Source organism: Drosophila pseudoobscura, chromosome 4 (genome assembly GCF_009870125.1).
Source record: "Drosophila pseudoobscura strain MV-25-SWS-2005 chromosome 4, UCI_Dpse_MV25, whole genome shotgun sequence".
Lineage (NCBI taxonomy): Eukaryota > Metazoa > Arthropoda > Insecta > Diptera > Drosophilidae > Drosophila > Drosophila pseudoobscura.
Window position 1 is genome coordinate 200,368 of NC_046681.1, and position 22,233 is coordinate 222,600.

The following is a 22,233-nucleotide window of genomic DNA, read 5'->3' on the forward strand; positions in this document are numbered from 1 at the left end:
GCCAAAACAGCGTCTGGAGTATCACTGAATGATGCGCTAATGGCTGGTCCCACCATCCAACCTAAAATTCTGATAACTCTGCTTCGTTTCCGCTTTTTTAAAGTCGCCTTGTGTGGCGATATCTGCAAAATGTACCGCTGTGTACGCGTTTCCCATCACGAAATGTCCTATGGACACCTGGACAGCATTGATTCTGTCATCAAGATTCGTCAGCAGGTAAAGGAGCTACTTTCGAAAGGATGTTTTCCCATACGTAAATGGTGTTCCAATGAACCCGCTGCTTTGGAAGGCGTATCGGAGGCGGATCGCGAAGTAACCTAGGCGCTTGGTCTAGTTTGGGATCCCACCACGGACAATCTTCTGTTTAGCTTCGCTCACGTCGGAACCGCTGCAGGCCCAATATCGAAGCGTTCGGTCCTGCCACACTAGCTAGGTTCTACGATCCTCTAGGGCTCATCTCTCCCATCATCACAAAGGCTAAAATATTTATGCAGTCGCTATGGAACGAAAGCCTAACGTTGAATTGGTACGAAAGCCTGCCCCAGGATCTACATACGACTTGGATTGAGCTGACTTCGCAGTTGTCGATGGTTGAAAACTTTAAGTTTCCACGTTACGTGCTTCGGCAGCAAGCCAGATTAGAAATGCACGCGTTCTGTGATGCGAGCCAAGCAGCATATGGCGCCTGTGTATACATGCGTTCGGAAGCTCTTGGCATTGTGCAAAGTCATCTCTTATGCTCTAAATCCAGAGTTGCGCCCTTGAAAAGTATGACTATCCCCAAGCTTGAGCTATCCGCTGCCCTCGTATTAGCCGAACTAGTGTCCACCATAGTTAAGGGATTATCAGCTCCATGCCAAATACATTGCTGGTCGGATTCGTCCATAGCCCTTGCAATATATTTGTTTCTAATCGAGTTCAGCGGATTCAGGAGCTCACCGCTGGAATGACTTGGCATCACGTGCCCACAAAGTTGAATCCTGTCGACATCATATCACGTGGATCCACGCCCGCTGAACTAATGGATAGCAGCCTTTGGATCTCTGGACCACCATTCTTGCGTCTTGAGAGCTCAGAGTGGCCTGCAGGCTTGGAATTGCCGACCGATGTACCAGAACGTCGTCATGCAGCATTGGTTGTTTCAAACGAAAGGGATGTATCGTACGATTGCAAATTTCAAAATTCGAGAAAACGCTGCCACCATTAAGGTGGCCGCTTGGCCGCATTGAGAGCGCCATCCCAGGAAAAGATGGAACCATCAGAGTAGCCGTCATCCGCACTCAAAGAGGCCTTTTCAAGAGGGCCGTTGGAAAAATAGCGGTTCTGCCCCTTCAGGATGGATCTGTTGAAAGCCTTTGCCTTCCAACGGGGGGTGAATGTTCGGAGCAGAACCCAGCCGATTAGCTGCTTGCCAAATAGCACCTAATTCTTGGCCCGCAGCCGCTTATTTTGTTTGTTACTTATGTATATGTCACTCATTTGTTTGTTAAAGCTTTGCGCGTGCTTGCCCAGCTAAACGCTCTCTGCCAGCTCGCTCTTCGCTATCTCCGCTTTGCGTCTGCCTACCGACGTCAGCCGAGCGAAGCTGCGCTCAGCGATCGGAGCGGCAATGTAAAGGGCAGGCAAGCCACACTTGCAATTTGGATGTCACGCATTAAAGAACATACGTAATTTTATTTCTGCGCCGAGTTTTATTTAATTCGAAATAATTAGTCGGCCGATTGGGGATAAAAAACATTATCTCCACAATACCCCAAAACTCATTTTGAGTATCGGGTATACAAAATTAAGCCCACAAGCAACAAAGAAATAGCACACCCAAAATAACCAAAACATCTGAAAGCACTGTGCTAAATAAGCCGCTGATAAACAATAGATTCGCCATTTTTAGTGGCTAAGAAAAATATGTTGGTAACTCTCAAGCAAATCCTCCCCTATTTCAGGTAGATGTACTGAATTGATTAAAAAACTCAACTGATACAATTGGCAAAAAAAAATTGTATGTCCCGTCCATAAAAAAGATTAACATACATTAAACCAAAGATAAAAGTCAATGACGAACATAATTATCGATCAGTTACCAGATACCTCGACAGTGAAAAAATTAATTATCGGAGCGGCAATGTAAAGGGCAGGCAAGCCACACTTGCAATTTGGATGTCACGCATTAAAGAACATACGTAATTTTATTTCTGCGCCGAGTTTTATTTAATTCGAAATAATTAGTCGGCCGATTGGGGATAAAAAACATTATCTCCACATAAAACTTGGTGACCAGGAGAGTCAATTCTACCATCCAGCAAGGCTGTAGACATCGTCCTGCAATCTCAAGACGAAAGCTATCACGGTTTCCTCTCTGCAATTATCACTGCCTCAATCACAGGAATGCAGCCTAACTTCGGCCTAGACGCAAAGGATTGGCCAATGCCAGATAATCTAAAACTAGCAGATCCTAATTTCGCCAAGCCCAAGCGTGTCGATCTGTTGATAGGTGCTGGTTTGTTCTTCGAATTAATGTGCGTTGGACAGATTCGACTGTCAGATCAATTGCCAACATTGCAGAAGACGAAACTTGGCTGGATAGTGTTAGGAAGTATTAAAAACTCTGAGAAAGCCCGTGCGGCGCTAGCAGCCGTTGAAGATCCCCCTTGATCTCCGCTTGCGAGACTAATTTGTGCGATATTGTAAGGCGGTTTTAAGAAGTCGATGGAGATTATTCGCCCTCATCAATTTCGGAAGATGTTCGAAGATGTTCATTCATTTCGTCACAAACTGCATTCGCCTAGATTCCGGAGCTTACTCCGTGCTTTTGCCAACCAAATTCAGTCTAGAGGAATTAGGAGTATCGTATCAGCAGGCGCTACGTAGATTTCTCAATTTGGAGAGGAAGCTAGCAAAAAATGCACAGCTTAAGGCTAAATGGAGTTTCTCCAGGAGTATCGTGATTTAGGACACATGTCGCCAGCTTCGCGGCAGTCAGACCTCCCGCAGTACTTCTTGTCTCACCATTGCGTCCACAAGCAGGATAGTACAACCACCAAATTACGCGTAGTGTTCGATGGATCTGCCAAAACAGCGTCTGGAGTATCACTGAATGATGCGCTAATGGCTGGTCCCACCATCCAACCTAAAATTCTGATAACTCTGCTTCGTTTCCGCTTTTTTAAAGTCGCCTTGTGTGGCGATATCTGCAAAATGTACCGCTGTGTACGCGTTTCCCATCACGAAATGTCCTATGGACACCTGGACAGCATTGATTCTGTCATCAAGATTCGTCAGCAGGTAAAGGAGCTACTTTCGAAAGGATGTTTTCCCATACGTAAATGGTGTTCCAATGAACCCGCTGCTTTGGAAGGCGTATCGGAGGCGGATCGCGAAGTAACCTAGGCGCTTGGTCTAGTTTGGGATCCCACCACGGACAATCTTCTGTTTAGCTTCGCTCACGTCGGAACCGCTGCAGGCCCAATATCGAAGCGTTCGGTCCTGCCACACTAGCTAGGTTCTACGATCCTCTAGGGCTCATCTCTCCCATCATCACAAAGGCTAAAATATTTATGCAGTCGCTATGGAACGAAAGCCTAACGTTGAATTGGTACGAAAGCCTGCCCCAGGATCTACATACGACTTGGATTGAGCTGACTTCGCAGTTGTCGATGGTTGAAAACTTTAAGTTTCCACGTTACGTGCTTCGGCAGCAAGCCAGATTAGAAATGCACGCGTTCTGTGATGCGAGCCAAGCAGCATATGGCGCCTGTGTATACATGCGTTCGGAAGCTCTTGGCATTGTGCAAAGTCATCTCTTATGCTCTAAATCCAGAGTTGCGCCCTTGAAAAGTATGACTATCCCCAAGCTTGAGCTATCCGCTGCCCTCGTATTAGCCGAACTAGTGTCCACCATAGTTAAGGGATTATCAGCTCCATGCCAAATACATTGCTGGTCGGATTCGTCCATAGCCCTTGCAATATATTTGTTTCTAATCGAGTTCAGCGGATTCAGGAGCTCACCGCTGGAATGACTTGGCATCACGTGCCCACAAAGTTGAATCCTGTCGACATCATATCACGTGGATCCACGCCCGCTGAACTAATGGATAGCAGCCTTTGGATCTCTGGACCACCATTCTTGCGTCTTGAGAGCTCAGAGTGGCCTGCAGGCTTGGAATTGCCGACCGATGTACCAGAACGTCGTCATGCAGCATTGGTTGTTTCAAACGAAAGGGATGTATCGTACGATTGCAAATTTCAAAATTCGAGAAAACGCTGCCACCATTAAGGTGGCCGCTTGGCCGCATTGAGAGCGCCATCCCAGGAAAAGATGGAACCATCAGAGTAGCCGTCATCCGCACTCAAAGAGGCCTTTTCAAGAGGGCCGTTGGAAAAATAGCGGTTCTGCCCCTTCAGGATGGATCTGTTGAAAGCCTTTGCCTTCCAACGGGGGGTGAATGTTCGGAGCAGAACCCAGCCGATTAGCTGCTTGCCAAATAGCACCTAATTCTTGGCCCGCAGCCGCTTATTTTGTTTGTTACTTATGTATATGTCACTCATTTGTTTGTTAAAGCTTTGCGCGTGCTTGCCCAGCTAAACGCTCTCTGCCAGCTCGCTCTTCGCTATCTCCGCTTTGCGTCTGCCTACCGACGTCAGCCGAGCGAAGCTGCGCTCAGCGATCGGAGCGGCAATGTAAAGGGCAGGCAAGCCACACTTGCAATTTGGATGTCACGCATTAAAGAACATACGTAATTTTATTTCTGCGCCGAGTTTTATTTAATTCGAAATAATTAGTCGGCCGATTGGGGATAAAAAACATTATCTCCACAATACCCCAAAACTCATTTTGAGTATCGGGTATACAAAATTAAGCCCACAAGCAACAAAGAAATAGCACACCCAAAATAACCAAAACATCTGAAAGCACTGTGCTAAATAAGCCGCTGATAAACAATAGATTCGCCATTTTTAGTGGCTAAGAAAAATATGTTGGTAACTCTCAAGCAAATCCTCCCCTATTTCAGGTAGATGTACTGAATTGATTAAAAAACTCAACTGATACAATTGGCAAAAAAAAATTGTATGTCCCGTCCATAAAAAAGATTAACATACATTAAACCAAAGATAAAAGTCAATGACGAACATAATTATCGATCAGTTACCAGATACCTCGACAGTGAAAAAATTAATTATCGGAGCGGCAATGTAAAGGGCAGGCAAGCCACACTTGCAATTTGGATGTCACGCATTAAAGAACATACGTAATTTTATTTCTGCGCCGAGTTTTATTTAATTCGAAATAATTAGTCGGCCGATTGGGGATAAAAAACATTATCTCCACATAAAACTTGGTGACCAGGAGAGTCAATTCTACCATCCAGCAAGGCTGTAGACATCGTCCTGCAATCTCAAGACGAAAGCTATCACGGTTTCCTCTCTGCAATTATCACTGCCTCAATCACAGGAATGCAGCCTAACTTCGGCCTAGACGCAAAGGATTGGCCAATGCCAGATAATCTAAAACTAGCAGATCCTAATTTCGCCAAGCCCAAGCGTGTCGATCTGTTGATAGGTGCTGGTTTGTTCTTCGAATTAATGTGCGTTGGACAGATTCGACTGTCAGATCAATTGCCAACATTGCAGAAGACGAAACTTGGCTGGATAGTGTTAGGAAGTATTAAAAACTCTGAGAAAGCCCGTGCGGCGCTAGCAGCCGTTGAAGATCCCCCTTGATCTCCGCTTGCGAGACTAATTTGTGCGATATTGTAAGGCGGTTTTAAGAAGTCGATGGAGATTATTCGCCCTCATCAATTTCGGAAGATGTTCGAAGATGTTCATTCATTTCGTCACAAACTGCATTCGCCTAGATTCCGGAGCTTACTCCGTGCTTTTGCCAACCAAATTCAGTCTAGAGGAATTAGGAGTATCGTATCAGCAGGCGCTACGTAGATTTCTCAATTTGGAGAGGAAGCTAGCAAAAAATGCACAGCTTAAGGCTAAATGGAGTTTCTCCAGGAGTATCGTGATTTAGGACACATGTCGCCAGCTTCGCGGCAGTCAGACCTCCCGCAGTACTTCTTGTCTCACCATTGCGTCCACAAGCAGGATAGTACAACCACCAAATTACGCGTAGTGTTCGATGGATCTGCCAAAACAGCGTCTGGAGTATCACTGAATGATGCGCTAATGGCTGGTCCCACCATCCAACCTAAAATTCTGATAACTCTGCTTCGTTTCCGCTTTTTTAAAGTCGCCTTGTGTGGCGATATCTGCAAAATGTACCGCTGTGTACGCGTTTCCCATCACGAAATGTCCTATGGACACCTGGACAGCATTGATTCTGTCATCAAGATTCGTCAGCAGGTAAAGGAGCTACTTTCGAAAGGATGTTTTCCCATACGTAAATGGTGTTCCAATGAACCCGCTGCTTTGGAAGGCGTATCGGAGGCGGATCGCGAAGTAACCTAGGCGCTTGGTCTAGTTTGGGATCCCACCACGGACAATCTTCTGTTTAGCTTCGCTCACGTCGGAACCGCTGCAGGCCCAATATCGAAGCGTTCGGTCCTGCCACACTAGCTAGGTTCTACGATCCTCTAGGGCTCATCTCTCCCATCATCACAAAGGCTAAAATATTTATGCAGTCGCTATGGAACGAAAGCCTAACGTTGAATTGGTACGAAAGCCTGCCCCAGGATCTACATACGACTTGGATTGAGCTGACTTCGCAGTTGTCGATGGTTGAAAACTTTAAGTTTCCACGTTACGTGCTTCGGCAGCAAGCCAGATTAGAAATGCACGCGTTCTGTGATGCGAGCCAAGCAGCATATGGCGCCTGTGTATACATGCGTTCGGAAGCTCTTGGCATTGTGCAAAGTCATCTCTTATGCTCTAAATCCAGAGTTGCGCCCTTGAAAAGTATGACTATCCCCAAGCTTGAGCTATCCGCTGCCCTCGTATTAGCCGAACTAGTGTCCACCATAGTTAAGGGATTATCAGCTCCATGCCAAATACATTGCTGGTCGGATTCGTCCATAGCCCTTGCAATATATTTGTTTCTAATCGAGTTCAGCGGATTCAGGAGCTAACCGCTGGAATGACTTGGCATCACGTGCCCACAAAGTTGAATCCTGTCGACATCATATCACGTGGATCCACGCCCGCTGAACTAATGGATAGCAGCCTTTGGATCTCTGGACCACCATTCTTGCGTCTTGAGAGCTCAGAGTGGCCTGCAGGCTTGGAATTGCCGACCGATGTACCAGAACGTCGTCATGCAGCATTGGTTGTTTCAAACGAAAGGGATGTATCGTACGATTGCAAATTTCAAAATTCGAGAAAACGCTGCCACCATTAAGGTGGCCGCTTGGCCGCATTGAGAGCGCCATCCCAGGAAAAGATGGAACCATCAGAGTAGCCGTCATCCGCACTCAAAGAGGCCTTTTCAAGAGGGCCGTTGGAAAAATAGCGGTTCTGCCCCTTCAGGATGGATCTGTTGAAAGCCTTTGCCTTCCAACGGGGGGTGAATGTTCGGAGCAGAACCCAGCCGATTAGCTGCTTGCCAAATAGCACCTAATTCTTGGCCCGCAGCCGCTTATTTTGTTTGTTACTTATGTATATGTCACTCATTTGTTTGTTAAAGCTTTGCGCGTGCTTGCCCAGCTAAACGCTCTCTCATTTTGAGTATCGGGTATACAAAATTAAGCCCACAAGCAACAAAGAAATAGCACACCCAAAATAACCAAAACATCTGAAAGCACTGTGCTAAATAAGCCGCTGATAAACAATAGATTCGCCATTTTTAGTGGCTAAGAAAAATATGTTGGTAACTCTCAAGCAAATCCTCCCCTATTTCAGGTAGATGTACTGAATTGATTAAAAAACTCAACTGATACAATTGGCAAAAAAAAATTGTATGTCCCGTCCATAAAAAAGATTAACATACATTAAACCAAAGATAAAAGTCAATGACGAACATAATTATCGATCAGTTACCAGATACCTCGACAGTGAAAAAATTAATTACTACCAACCAAAAAGTAGCAAATTGCAATAAGTTATTAAAAGGAATCGAATAAACGGTTTGAGTCAATGAGATAACAGCTGGACTTAAAGACAAGGGCTTTGAAGTCAAAATAGCTATGAACATACAAAATAATACAATTCCTCAACCAATATTCAAGGTAGAACTGACTCCTGATAGTATGCCTATATTATGTTCACCCAATCTACAAGTTCCATTATTTACTGTACCAAATAATCATCCTTGAGGAACCACACAAACGAAATGAACCCGTCCAATGCACAACGGTGCAACTTTGGGGGAAACCACATTGTAAACTACAGAGGTAGCCCTGTATATAAAGAGCTAAAAAAAATCGCCTAACCCAACAAAAATCCACAGCTGGAAGCCCAGCTATCCGACAAAACTTTCCGTATATACCATCAACTACGACCCCATAAGTTTATTTTGCCACCCTAAAAATCCACTCCATTTGCCTAATGTAATTGAATCAATGCTGGTAACTATAACAAATACAAGGCAATGGTAGCAATGCGAATGACATTACCCAGCAGTAATGCGACCTTTGAAATAACGCCTTGCTCATATCACAGACTCACCTAACAAACAAAAATTATTTTCATCTCTCAACAGTGGTTCCGCCCAAAAATCAAAAATTTATCAAAAAGTATTTACACAAAAAGTACACAATTTGTCTCTTAAATGACCAAACTTCACAATGGCAAGTCAGATTTTTGGATTCTGGAAATCTAACGGGACTTTCTAAAAATAGAATTAAAAGCATGAATACGTGTTCATTTTCAAAGCGAAGCTGAAAGCAGGACGAGCTATTTAGAACAAAAGCGCTCTTCAAAAATTGTTATCAATGGATTTTGAAGTTAAAGGTTAAAGGTTAAAGGTTTTATATTAAGTAATTAATAAAAACCAATTTTTGTTGTGATTCATGTAAAATTAATGTTTTGTGTAACCTTTGTGTTTATTCCTTTTTTGTGTGGAAATTTTCGGATATGTCTGTAATATTTAAAATACTAAATTTTAATTTTCTATTTGCTTTTGGAAGTCGATTCAGATCATTGTGTGTTTCCACGACAACATATTTTCAATATATGGTGCACAAAAAGAGGTACTAATGCAGAAAAATTAGAAGAAGTAATCACTACTGTACAGCAATATTGACAATAACGGCTACACATCTGAACTGACAAATATTATTAATCGTATTGGCTACATTTGTAAAAAAATATTGTTGTATTTCGGACTCGCTACGATCGTAAAAAATCTTCAGCTCTCCAATTTCAGTGCGATTGGTTAAAGAAAACTGAATCAATATTTTTTAAATGCAACCAGCAATCGCAGCAAATGTAGGAAACTGCTTTGTGGCCGTCCAAAACCGATTCTTCGTTGCGCCACGATACTTCAAGCTATATCATCAGGTTACAAAATTAATGTTGAGAAATTTAATGTATTTGCCCTCAATACTGCCAAGGAATTTGATTAAGGAATATCCATGGTACTATTTGCCGGCGACAGTCCATAAGGTCTTAATGGATCTGCTGTGATAGAAAATACGATCGTATCAATTGGGGAGCTTTCAGAGGAAGCTGCTGAATCCAACAAATAACTAAACAAATGTGGACTTAATAACAGCCGAAAAATGTCACGCATTTTAACAAACACCGACATGATGAATTAACTGCTTTTACGGTCAGACCGTTTTACAACCGGACAGAGAAAGCTTGCAAAAAGGGATAAATCAAAGTTATTTGATTCTGTGTATGGATTACTAGAGGACACATTAGAAATTTTTGTGACAATAATTATTATAAAATATTATAATTTGTTTTTTCCTTTGCTTTAATCACACCACGAAACAAGCTTGACTTTACACTTGAACACCTAACAGATCTATCATCGGATCACCTACTTATCCTTTGTGACCATCCACAGTTCTTAAAACGCGCACACTTTCTAACTTCTTACAAAACAGATTGTCTCAAATACAAGAAATTTGCTCGTAGCAACAAAGAGAAGGCAAATACATTTGCCGTCAACTTAGAAAAAGTGCTCAAACCACATTCAGCAACAAATAGCTTTGTGCTGCCACTAACTAATAATCTTGAAATCACCAAGCCTGTCATTTTCTAACAGGAGAAGTTATAAGAATCACGACTTCGTCTCCCCTAAAATTATAATAGAGTTGTCGAGGTTTGCAGTATATTTTCTCACCATAATATAAAACAACATGATGAAATGGGGCTACTATCTTGTACTGGAGCACAAAGTACTTTTGTACAATGCAATTCTCAGACCAATTTTGACATAGGACATTGGACATACACGACTCCGGCGAAGAGACCTCCCCACCCTTCCCACCACTATAAAGAATTAATTTGCTACAAGCTAACTAAATAAATATTTTATATTTGTCAAAAGTATGTTGAATTCGTCGCCGCAATCGCCAGATCTCAAACCCATTGAGCATCTGTGGGACGTCATGGGGGACCGATTGCACACCATTAGGTCAAAGGATATGCTCTTCACGCTTTGAAGAATGGAGTCAAATAACGTAGAGGATACCAAGAAATTGTCAGAATCAATCGGTTTAAAAAAAAAAAAAAATATTCTTCGCGTTCTTTTTTTTTGTTTTTTACGCCTTTTTTATCTTTACATATGTACAAACAATCCAAATAAATTTTCCAAGATGACTTCTGCCTTAACCAACTTGCGGATTTATATGAAATAATTTTTTTGTAGATTGATTCATTGTTAATATAACAATTTTGACGTCTATATCGCTAAGCAAACGACGTCATTTTTTGTTTGCAAATTGCAGTCAAAGCAATTAACGTTAATTTGTTTATCAAATGGATCGCGGACAGCACTTAAACGACTTTGAAAAAGGTCAAATAAAAGGTTATATAATTTCTGGCCTAAATCAGCGTGAAATCGCTAATAGAATCGGACGAAGCCAAAATGTAATTGTTTGGTTAGTTTGGCAACTGTCAAATGCATTATTCGGAGTGTAAAACATTTGATGGCATCCTCTTTAATAAAAACGAGGGGGAACTTTGTGAGTTGCTGCGGACACCGCAACTCTACAGTTATACCCGATACTAAGTCAGTATGGCTCTCCTCCGGCAGACGGCGCTAATATTAAACGACACGACAAAGAGTGCGGGCGAAAGAGACAGAAAATCAGTCTGAGCGTGCCGTTGGGCGCTGCGTAGCCACTGAAAATTGTTTTTTTTTCTTTTCGGCTATAAAAATTATCCGATCTGATCCAAATTCAGCAACTGGATAGATATGGTCATTCTCTATGATTCTGCTTTTTTAGTTTTCTCGAATCTGCAATATTGTGGATGCAACAGATTCTCTTCCTTTGTGGGAGCACAATGGGGGTGGGGCGAAATTCTGAGATATACGTTTTATAGTGAGATCTAACAGAAGTGCGGATACCAAATTTGGTTACTCAAGCCTTAATAGTCTCTGAGATTTGTGGTTGCCCCAGATTTTCGTCCTTTGCGGGGGCGGAAGGGGGTGCGGCGAAATTTTGACACAAAACGGTCAAGGTCCGATATCACAGGAGTGTGGATACCAAATTTGGTTGCTCTAGCTCTTATATGTTCTGAGATCCTTGAACTCATATTTTGCAATTGGCAAAACCGACCATGAAACCTGTGTGTTATAGAGAGACAGAGCGAGAAAGAGTGAAATTGTTTTCGTGATTCTGGCTATAATAATTATACGATCTGGTTCAGATTTTGCACTCTGTAAGATATAGTCATTTTCTACGTCTACGTCATCTTCTACGATTCTGCGTTTTTAGTTTTCTCGTATCGTCGAAATTGTGGATGCCACAGTTTTTCGCCCTTTGTGGGGGCGGAAGTGGGCGGGGCAAAGTTTTGAAATATTTTTGTAGCAGTGACATATCACAGAAGTCTGGATCCAAAACATCGTTGCTCTAGCTCTTATAGTCTTTGAGCACTAGGCGCTGAAGGGGACGGACAGACGGACGGACGGACACACGGACAGACAGACATGGCTCAATCGACTCGGCTATTGATGCTGATCAAGAATATATATACTTTATGGGGACGGAAACGATTCCTTCTGGACGTTACACACATCCACTTTTACCACAAATCTAATATACCCCAATACTCATTTTGAGTATCGGGTATAACGAGGGGGAATGCTACTAGTTTCTGCGGAGACCGCGAAATTTTAAGATATACGTTTTATAGTGAGAACTATCAGGAGTGTGGATCAAAAATTTGGTTGCTCTAGCTTTTATAGTCTCTGAAATCTAGGCGCTAATGTTTTACTCTAAGCAAAGCCGGCTATGTTACGTGTGTGTTAGAGAGCGACAGGGCGAGAAAAAATGAAATTGTTTTCTTTATTCTGGTTATAATAAAGATACGATCCAATTCAGATTCTGCAGTCTAACAGATATGGTCATTCTCTACGATTCTGCATTTTTGGTTTTCTCGTATCTTTAAAATTGTGGATGCCACAGATTTTCGTCCTTTGAGGGGGCGGAAGTGGGCAGGGCGAAGTTTTGAAATATTCTTCCAACAGTGACATATCACAGAAGTCTGGATCCAAAACATCGTTGCTCTAGCTCATATAGTCTTTGAGCACTAGGCGCTAATATGGGCGCGCAGACGGACAGACACACAAAGCTCAATCGACTCGGCTATTGATGCTGATCAAGAATATATATACTTTATGGGGTCGGAAACGATTCCTTCTGGACGTTACACACATCCATTTTCACCACAAATCTAATATACCCACCCCAATACTCATTTTGAGTATCGGGTTGTAACGGTTGCGGTTGGACAGTACCGATTCAGGGTATGTTATCGCTATGGTGCTCGGATATATCGCATGCAATAACCTTGGGCCAATTATCGCCGCATGGCATAGCATAGTTGGGGTGGGTGCAGGCAAGCTCGAGGTAGGGAACAGCTGAGCTAAGCTTCCGTAAGTGTTGTGCAGCGCATCGGAACGGAGCTTTCAAAGACGATCATTAAAATCGGTAAGCTCCTATTTAAGCAGTCCCAAAGCACCAGAGCGTTCTCTTTTGAAAATTTGAATCTGTGCAGCCGGCGATTATCTCCGTGTCGGTAGCAAATATATATCTAATCGATCACGTGCAATCTCCCCAAAGAGAAAACAGAAAAAAAAAACTGAAATAACTTCCCACAAAGACAAACCGAATAAAACGGAACGGTGAAAATCCCACGCGGTGTGCGCTCGCAAAAATCGGGCTAAATTAATAACCGTGCGCCGAGAAAACTGGCAAGACACCTACCCTGGCGTAAAGTGCATATTTGCCTCGCATCGCCACCAAGTGTCCTTTTTTTGTTGCAAGCCCGTGCGTCACACAGCTCTGCCAGGAGCGAACAGCACTCGTGTCTCCGTGGAAAAGTCGGAAAACGATATGTTAAAGTGCACTGTAGGGAAAAATTATATTTTTTCTTAGCCCTCGTGGTTTTGTTCTGTTTCGCCAATAGGGCCCTGGTCACGAGCGGTAGCCCACCCAGCTTTCCCAAAGTTCTGCCCCCCACACCAAACTCCTACCCTTGACGGGAGTACTCTCTGGAGTCGACCTTGGTGTGGGGCCGAGATTTTTTTTCTCCTTTGTAAATCGTTGGAAAGTCCACCTGCCCGGCTACATAACCACCACCGGCCATAACCCTTGCGCCATCCCGCACGTACGCGCATAGGGATCACCCCCCTCCCCGTAGGCGCCGCTAGCTCGCTTTCTGCGACGGCCTTAAAGAAGCCGCTATGGATCCGGACCCAGATTTTGTAGCATAGTGTAGCTTTAATTGTCATTTTCTTTGGTTCCTTCTGTGCCCTTATATGCATATGTAACTTTCATTAACTCTGCGTCACAGTCATTCCTCGATAGCCGTGAAAGTGAATGTTCCCAAAACTGAATTTATTGTGATGGTGGGAGAAATAAAAACTTAATCATAGAGATCATCATCATATACCCTATCGTTTACATATACATATATCTATAACTTTTCTCTTTCTCCTTTAGTGACTAAGCCTCATATTTTTTCCATTCCCGTAATTTTTGTTTTATCCTTGATTTGCCTACTGGTTGTAATTAAAGACTTGTGTTATTTTCGGTAGTGAAACTCGTGTTCGCTCGTTTTTGATTATATAGCAACATGTCTAGTATTAAGTACAGAGAAATATATTGAATTTTGTCAGCCATGAATATGGAGTAGACTTCTAATTTCGTAGTGACATGGTGACGTAATGGGGTAAGGTGAAAATTATAGGGATTTCCAGAACCTTCGCACAACTGGAAATCATGGAATCATACAGAATCGTGTGGGTCGACTTCCATCTCAAGACCTCACGCCCGCGATAATTTTTGGAAAACACCGACGAAAGCCCCTAGTACTTTCCGGTACGCCCTATGTATGATTGTGCCACTTAATTTCGGTTATGCTCGGAATAGGCAGATTGTTGTTTTCGGAGTTAGCTCCCTGAAGAGTCATGGGATTCTAAAATTTTAAAGTTTATTAGATTAAATCAGCCTGGGCAACTATATCGATCAATGTTCTAGAAAATTATTACAAGATACCTTTAAAGTTCCAATATATTAAGTAATATTAAGTCAAGGTGCGACTACCAAATAAAAACTTATACTTCATGGTTATTTTTATGTTAAAAACAGCCAAAAATGTGCTTATTGAATTTTCAAATTCGTGAACCTATTCAGTTGAGCAAAAATAATTAGGCATTTCTTGTAATGTTTTTGAAAAAATTAATAAATAACCTTTAAAAACGTATCCTGAAAACCACAAACTTTCTTGCTATATTAACAATGAACCAATCTATACAAAAAATTTCATATAAATCGACAATCGATATTTTAAACTAAAAGATATGGCAGTTTGATTTTTGAAAACGTTTGAATCTATTTAGTTGAGCGGCACTGTACATACATATGTGTGTATCTATGTAAATCATAACAGATCTAGATTTATGTATATATGTATGTAGATACATACGTATGTATATGCATTATTACATTATTTATATACATATGTATATTCATTTGGAAATGATCTCACTATTTTAATTAGCCAAATCTTTTATTAACAAATTTTTCAAATGCATAAATATTTTGTTCTTGAATTTCGTCAGAGATTTAAAATTGTGGGCATATGTAGATACATTTTTACGTAAATTTGTACTTGTGTACATATGTATATATCTATAAAAAAACAAAACCACAATTAAACAATTTGTACTCACACCACCATGCCGTAAGCTCCTTCGCCAATGTAAGCTAATTTGGTATATCTGGGACCCACTTCAAAAATTTGACCCCTTATTAGTTCAGCATTAGGGTGCGGGGCTAGCAAACCAACAGCGCCTTCCACACTTGTTCCAGCAGCATTTGCTTCCGCCATTTTAAACACAATTTGTTTTTCTGAAAAACAAAACAGTTACAATTATTACACCACCATCTTAATTAAACAAATAAAACTACAAGATTTACCGTTTATGAAATAATTTCTATCAAACTTTAATATATACACACATATGTATGTACTAATGTGTATGTGTATATCGGTAACACGAGTTGCATTACCTTTCAATATTTTGGAGACTCTTTATTATTAACAGATATAAATACAAATAGTTTAACTGCAGAAAGAGTGAACTTGATTTGTACCACTTTTTAGACACCGACCAAATCTTGTAATTAATTAATTCTAATTATATTTTCAAGTACCATTTCACTTTGAACATTTGTATGAGGGCTGTCAAAATCAGTGTCACGGAACTATCGATAAAACTTACCGATAACACTTTTCAATCTTGCAGCCCATTGGGCTTATAGGGTCTGCACACTGAGCCGACCACGGGGGAATGGTGGGATTTTTTGACAGATGTGAAACTCCGATTCACACAGGCACCATCCACCATCCGTCAACAACAGCTGATGCCAATAACATATAAATTAAATTTGCGCGGAGAATTTATTAATTTTTTTCTTATAATGGATGATGAAGATGTAGAAATTATTTCGGCTGTGGTTCAACAGCAAAATATACGAACAGCCCAATAGCAGCAACAGTTCTGGTGACTTTAATCAGTCGATCATCTTTTCCTGCCTCATATCATGTTCTTCCTTCATCCTGTGATGGTCTTTCTGCTCTTCGAGTCGCTTTCTGGCGATCTCTGCCAACAAAGAAGTGTCGTCTTTTTGGTTCGCTTTGGCGGGGGCCCAACGATGCCCAACGTCCAGATCCACCTCGACAATGTCCGAAAAAAATCATTAACATCTGCAATGAACACATTTTATAAAAGCATTATTAAAAAAATATGTTTCATTTAACTTACTTTTTTTATCTAATATGCTCTGCTCCATGTTGTTAATCAGGTGGCATCTCAGGAACGTGTTCAGCTTTTCCTCGGTCCAGTTTTATGTTTTTCAATCCTGCATGGTATAAAATAAAGTACGTTCCACAATACTTTGTTTTGCAAACACATTAAAAAGTACCTGTAGCAGGTTCTCTAGAGTGGCACTCCATTTCAGCCAGCCGGCTGCTGTTCTCTTATATGCTGCATTGTGTATTATTATTATATATTATAATCAAATTAATATATAACAAATACATATATATTTATTAAATTTACCACTGGAATTTGCTGATCCGTCTTCCATTCTATATATTTTTTCCAACTTTCGACTTTTTTCATCTGTTTTTTGTTTGTTTTTTTTTTATTTTGTTACGAACCTTTGTTTTCTTCGGGACAAGGCCGGCTAGCCAGTCATCCCAGGGCTGGGTACTTCCCAAGCCCTCAGGTCGCGCAATATACCAACTTATTCATTTTCATTCTTATAATTTTCACGTTAATTTCCTACTTTTCCATGGTATCATTGCTAAACTAAGCCTGCCTATTCATTCCCCCTTCATCTTATCATTACGGGCGGTTAATAAATAAATAGATAAATAGAAATAATGAATATAATAAATATAAATAAGTTACATATAGATATAATATGGGCGGACTTAAATTTGGGGATTAACATATACATATAAATGGAGACGTTTAACAAAAATAAATAATGAGAGTAAATAAGTTAATTGATGCTTTTTTGTATCTCTCCCTAAATGGGCGAGGGACCCGCACTACGTGGTCAGGATAGTTTCCTCGAGACCAGCAAAAAGAAAGCCAGGATGGCGGAGCTGTGGCCTATTCCCTATGGATTTGACGTTGGACGTTGACATGCAATGACTGCATCTAACAAGAGGCGATGCAATTACTGCACCGTCAAGTGGCCCGTGTGACACCAGCAGAAGGCTGTTACGCGCGGATCCCAGGCAAAACGCAGCCCTCCTCCCGCCCAACCGACCGAGGGGCGCTGCCGCATGACGCGCGGTGCGTAGCCGAACCAAACGCGAGCATGCAAGAAAGATAGATATTAGACTAACCTTCGAGGAAAATTAGCACTAAACTTATTAAGAAATTAAGCATGCAATAAAATACAAAATACAAATACCACTACAATTACTAATTACTAGAAAGGTGTGTAAGGATTAGTAATTTAATAAGAGGAAGAGAATTAGTGGAGGATATAATATGGTAGAGGGAATTATAATCCGAGCATAAGACCCTAAACGGTTCATGCAAGGAATAATTCGATCTACAAAGTGGAAGGAACAACGGTATAAAGTTTCTAGTCAGTTTAATAGGAATCGTGAAGTTTATGCGGCCGAACAGATCTGAGCTGTGCACAAAAATCACACCAAGCATTTTCCTACTGTTAAGTAAGGATGGGAGGTTTACTGATAGCAGTCTGGTGTCTCACACCAGCATCCCAGTTAAGGGCCCGCAGAGCAAAGAGTAAAACGTTTTTCTGTACTGATTCTATACGGTCCTGGTGTACTTTGTAAGCAGGGCACCATACACAGGAGCCGTATTCTAAGATCGGACGAACTAGCGAGGTATTTATTTATTTAATTAACAATTATCTGTTAATTATGGTACTTAATCGCAAAAGGAGGAAAAAAGAGAATTTAAAAGCTAGTTATATTTAAGTGATTATAAATATTGCATGCTATTAGTTTAAGCGACAGTTCAGGAGATAAGGTATGACAGAGCGAGTTATAATTATGGCATAAAAGGTTCATGTTCGGCATAATTAGACCTACATATAGGTAAACGGCCTTAAATTACGGGTAGGTCTAGTTGGGACGGCCAAGTCAATCTGACCCAAGAGAGTTTGGGAGTCAACAATCCCAAAAAGGAGCTTGTGCACGAACATTACGACATTGCATATTCTGCGATGTTGCAACGACGGCAGGTCAATTAGATTTACCCTAGACCGGTAGGGTGGCAAGATTCTACCCGAGTCGCAGTTAAAGTTACGAAGGGCAAACATTAAAAATGGCTTTTGCACGGATTCAATAACAACCTGCTGCTCTTTATATTGGCAACACACACAAGAACAATACTCCAATATAGGACGTACTACCGAGATGTACAGTTGTTTCGTTCCAGAGTATATTTCTGTGTAGGATCTCCGGAGCTGAGTGATATATCGGTAGCCGGGACATTGCCAAGGACCTTAACGTACCACTTGTTGGTGATGTTATCAACAATCAAGCAAAGAACCATATGTGTAAGCTCAGAAACCTCCCTAAAATTCTGGCGAGACGTCTTGCAAGAACAAGATACCGGCGTAGGCCGGCAAGAATACACCCAGTCAACCTGCCCAACAGGATGATCTAAGAGGACCTCTACCCTAGAAACCTGAACAGATATTTGAACCAAATAATATCTCCCTCCAAATTCTTTCTTATTTTTATACCCGATACTCAAAATGAGTATTGGGGTATATTAGATTTGTGGTGAAAGTAGATGTGTGTAACGTCCAGAAGGAATCGTTTCCGACCCCATAAAGTATATATATTCTTGATCAGCATCAATAGCCGAGTCGATTGAGCCATGTCTGTCTGTCCGTTTGTCCGTCTGTCCGTCCGTCCGTCCGTCTGTCCGTCTGTCCGTCCGTCCGTCTGTCCGTCCCCTTCAGCGCCTAATGCTCAAAGACTATAAGAGCTAGAGCAACGATGTTTTGGATCCAGACTTCTGTGATATGTCACTGCTACAAAAATATTTCAAGACTTTGCCCCGCCCACTTCCGCCCCCACAAAGGGCGAAAATCTGTGGCATCCACAATTTTGACGATACGAGAAAACTAAAAACGCAGAATCGTAGAAGATGACTATATCTTACAGAGTGCAAAATCTGAACCAGATCGTATAATTATTATAGCCAGAATCACGAAAACAATTTCACTCTTTCTCGCTCTGTCTCACTCTAACACACAGGTTTCATGGTCGGTTTTGCCAATTGCAATATATGAGTTCAAGGATCTCAGAACCCATAAGAGCTAGAGCAACCAAATTTGGTATCCACACTCCTGTAATATCGGACCTTGACCGTTTCGTGTCCAAATTTCTCCACACCCCCTTCCGCCCCCGCAAAGGACGAAAATCTGGGGCAACCACAAATCTCAGAGACTATTAAGGCTAGAGTAACCAAATTTGGTACACACACTCCTTTGAGATGTCACTATAAAACGTATATCTCAGAATTTCGCCCCACCCCCATCCGCCCCCACAAAGGACGAAAATCTGTGCCATCCACAATATTGCACATTCGAGAAAACTAAAAACGCAGAATCATAGAGAATGACCATATCTATCCGGTTGCTGAATTTGGATCAGATCAGGTCATTTTTATAGCCAAAAGGAACAAACCAATTTTCACTGGCTACGCAACGCCCGACGTCACGCTCAGACTGATTTTTTGTCTCTCTCGCACACACTCTTTGTCGTGTCGCTTAATATTAGCGCCATCTGCCGGAGGAGAGCCATACTGACTTAGTATCGGGTATAACTGTAGAGTTGCGGTGTCCGCAGCAACTCACAACGTTCCCCCTCGTTTTTCTTTCAATCATCAAATTTTTTCCTGACTGTTGACTGTTGTATAAGTTGCTCCAAAAGTATTAGCAAACAACAATATGTATTCGTTCGTTCTCTTTCGTAGATCAGACGCGTTTTTGTTTTACGCTCCGAATATTTTCCCTTTGTTTTGCATAATCAACCGGTGTTTTCATAAATAGACTTTAATTAACTTGCTAACCAGCTTCCAATCTGGAAATATATTCTATTCCGCGAGTGCATTTTTATTTATGTTAAAACATTATTTATTTAAATATTTCTTATTTATTTTTTCGGCGTTGGCTTATCGTGTTTGTGTTGTTGCCGTGAGTACGCATTACATTGCATTACAGCTCTCGTCTCTCGTCTTGTAGCTATTGTTGTATTATCACTCTCTTGCTATCACCTCAACTTCAATAACTGTTCTGTCCCTCTCGCTCTCGTAACTTTCTGTTCAGCAGCTCTCTCTCTCTCTCATTAGCTGCTGCTGAAACTGTTCTCCTCTCCTCTTATTAGCGTTTATCTGGCACAATGTTTTGATAGCGGGCCTCGTGGGCGATGCCATATCAAAACGGAATGGCTGGCAATATAGTTGTGAGGCATGCCGTGCGGTTGAGACTGACATAGTCATATCTATGAGGCAGACGCGGAAGGGTTCGCCGAAAAACTGACTCCGACCACGCCAAGTGTGCAGCAGTTGATCTCGTTTGCCACTCCAAGGGCAACGACAGCTGCTGGCGATGCAGATTCGGTAGACAAATTCATCGCCTCGGAGAATGTGCAGCCAAGTACGTCTGCAGCGTTCGTGTCCGTGGTGTCCGCAAGTTCGCTAGTTGTCCCGTCCATCCCGATCCCACCAGAAAATAGACGTTCCGGACCTCCGGATATTGCCACCACAGGAACTAGGCCTGTGGTGACTAAACCACTGGTGGGAGTCCCACCAAAACGACAAGTTTTTGTTTCACGGCTGGCCCCTGACGTCACATCTCATGATGTAATTGCTTTTATTCAAAGCAAAATTGGATTGGTCGTGTAGGCGACCTGAACGTGTCCGCTGCTTTCGTAAAGCCGAGTTGCGGAGCTTAATAACCCCATTAGGGATTTTGATTTATCCGCTTAGTACTTGTGAACTGATGTCACAAAAGGCACAAACATTTTTTACAATGCTCTTTTTGATTCTCATGTTCCGCTTTCTTGTCCGATTAGATCTGGAAAACCCCCTTGTTTCACCAAAGAGTTATCCAGTTTAAAAAACTTAAAATTAAGACTTTTTAAAACATTTCAAGAAGTTGGTTCTCCTAATTCTCACTCTCGCTATGTGATAGCGGTCAAACTTTTCAGTTATTAATACTCAATGCTATAAGAACCTATCTCGACGCAGGATACGTTTTTCTAATGACTCTAAACAGTGTTACTGTTTAAGTAAGCGTAGAACGTCCGCACACCCATCCTCGCTATCATTTCGTAAAACGTCGGCAAATAATGATCAGGCAATTACCGATCTTTTTGCCCAATTCATCCAAACCACCTATTCTGAGGAATGCTACTCTGGTCACCCGTACACATACGGTTTACTGAGGTCGAACGGCTTTTTCAGTCCCTTATTAAATGAATGTTCTTTACTTTAAGATTTTCGACTAGTAAAGCCGGTGTTTTCACCGGGTCCAGACGGGGTTCCAGGTTGTGTACTCAGGTACTGTGCCGAGGCTCTGTATGGACCCTTGCTTAAACTATTCACCCTGTCCATTGATTCCTCTGGCTTCCCCCCAATCTGGAAGGAATCGTTTAAAATTCCTCTCCATAAAAAAGGTAGCAAGTCTGACGCAAAAAATTATAGAGGTATATCAAAGCTATCCGCTATTCCCAAAATGTTTGAGAAGGTTTTAACTCCGCACTTGCAACATCTCCGCAAGTCGCTTATATCTCCAACTCAGCATGGATTTATAAGGCGGCGATCAACCACCACGAACTTGTTAGAGTTTACCTCTTTCATTATTAAAGGCTTTCAAGGTAACTGACAGACGCATGTTATTTACACCGACTTTAGTAAAGTATTCGACTCTGTAAACCATTCCCTTTTAGCACATAAACTTGACCTTTTCGGGTTTCCGCCCAACCTCCTGAGATGGATTTCTAGCTGTCTTTGTTTCGGGTCTCAAAGAGTCTTCTCCCTGTCTTAACCAGTTAAGGTTTCTTCGGGAGTACCACAGGGCAGCCATCTAGGCCCCTTACTCT

At 41.8% G+C, this 22,233-nt stretch overlaps 1 protein-coding gene and 1 long non-coding RNA gene across 7 annotated transcripts in view; both read right to left on the reverse strand.

Annotated features, from left to right (window-relative positions):
- rl (Mitogen-activated protein kinase rl) overlaps positions 1–15,867 on the reverse strand; it is a 54,724-nt gene extending 38,857 nt beyond the window's left edge. For 4 of the 6 annotated variants that reach the window (XM_033380901.1, XM_033380903.1, XM_033380898.1 and 1 more), the window contains exons 1-2: positions 15,540–15,851; positions 15,293–15,470 (exon numbers count right to left, since the gene is read on the reverse strand). In XM_033380901.1, coding sequence (XP_033236792.1) covers positions 15,293–15,450 — 158 coding nt within the window. In that variant the 5' untranslated portion in view covers positions 15,451–15,470; positions 15,540–15,851. Of the gene's footprint in view, positions 1–15,292; positions 15,471–15,539 lie in introns of all 6 variants that reach the window. The other 2 variants (XM_033380900.1, XM_033380899.1) reach the window with 2 other exon arrangements.
- A 134-nt stretch (positions 15,868–16,001) lies between these two features.
- On the reverse strand, positions 16,002–16,957 carry LOC26533206 (uncharacterized). Its single transcript, XR_001453525.2, has 3 exons — positions 16,548–16,957; positions 16,388–16,484; positions 16,002–16,329 (listed from the first exon to the last, which is right to left on the reverse strand). It is a non-coding gene; the product is annotated as an uncharacterized lncRNA (long non-coding RNA).
- Positions 16,958–22,233: the final 5,276 nt, after the last annotated feature.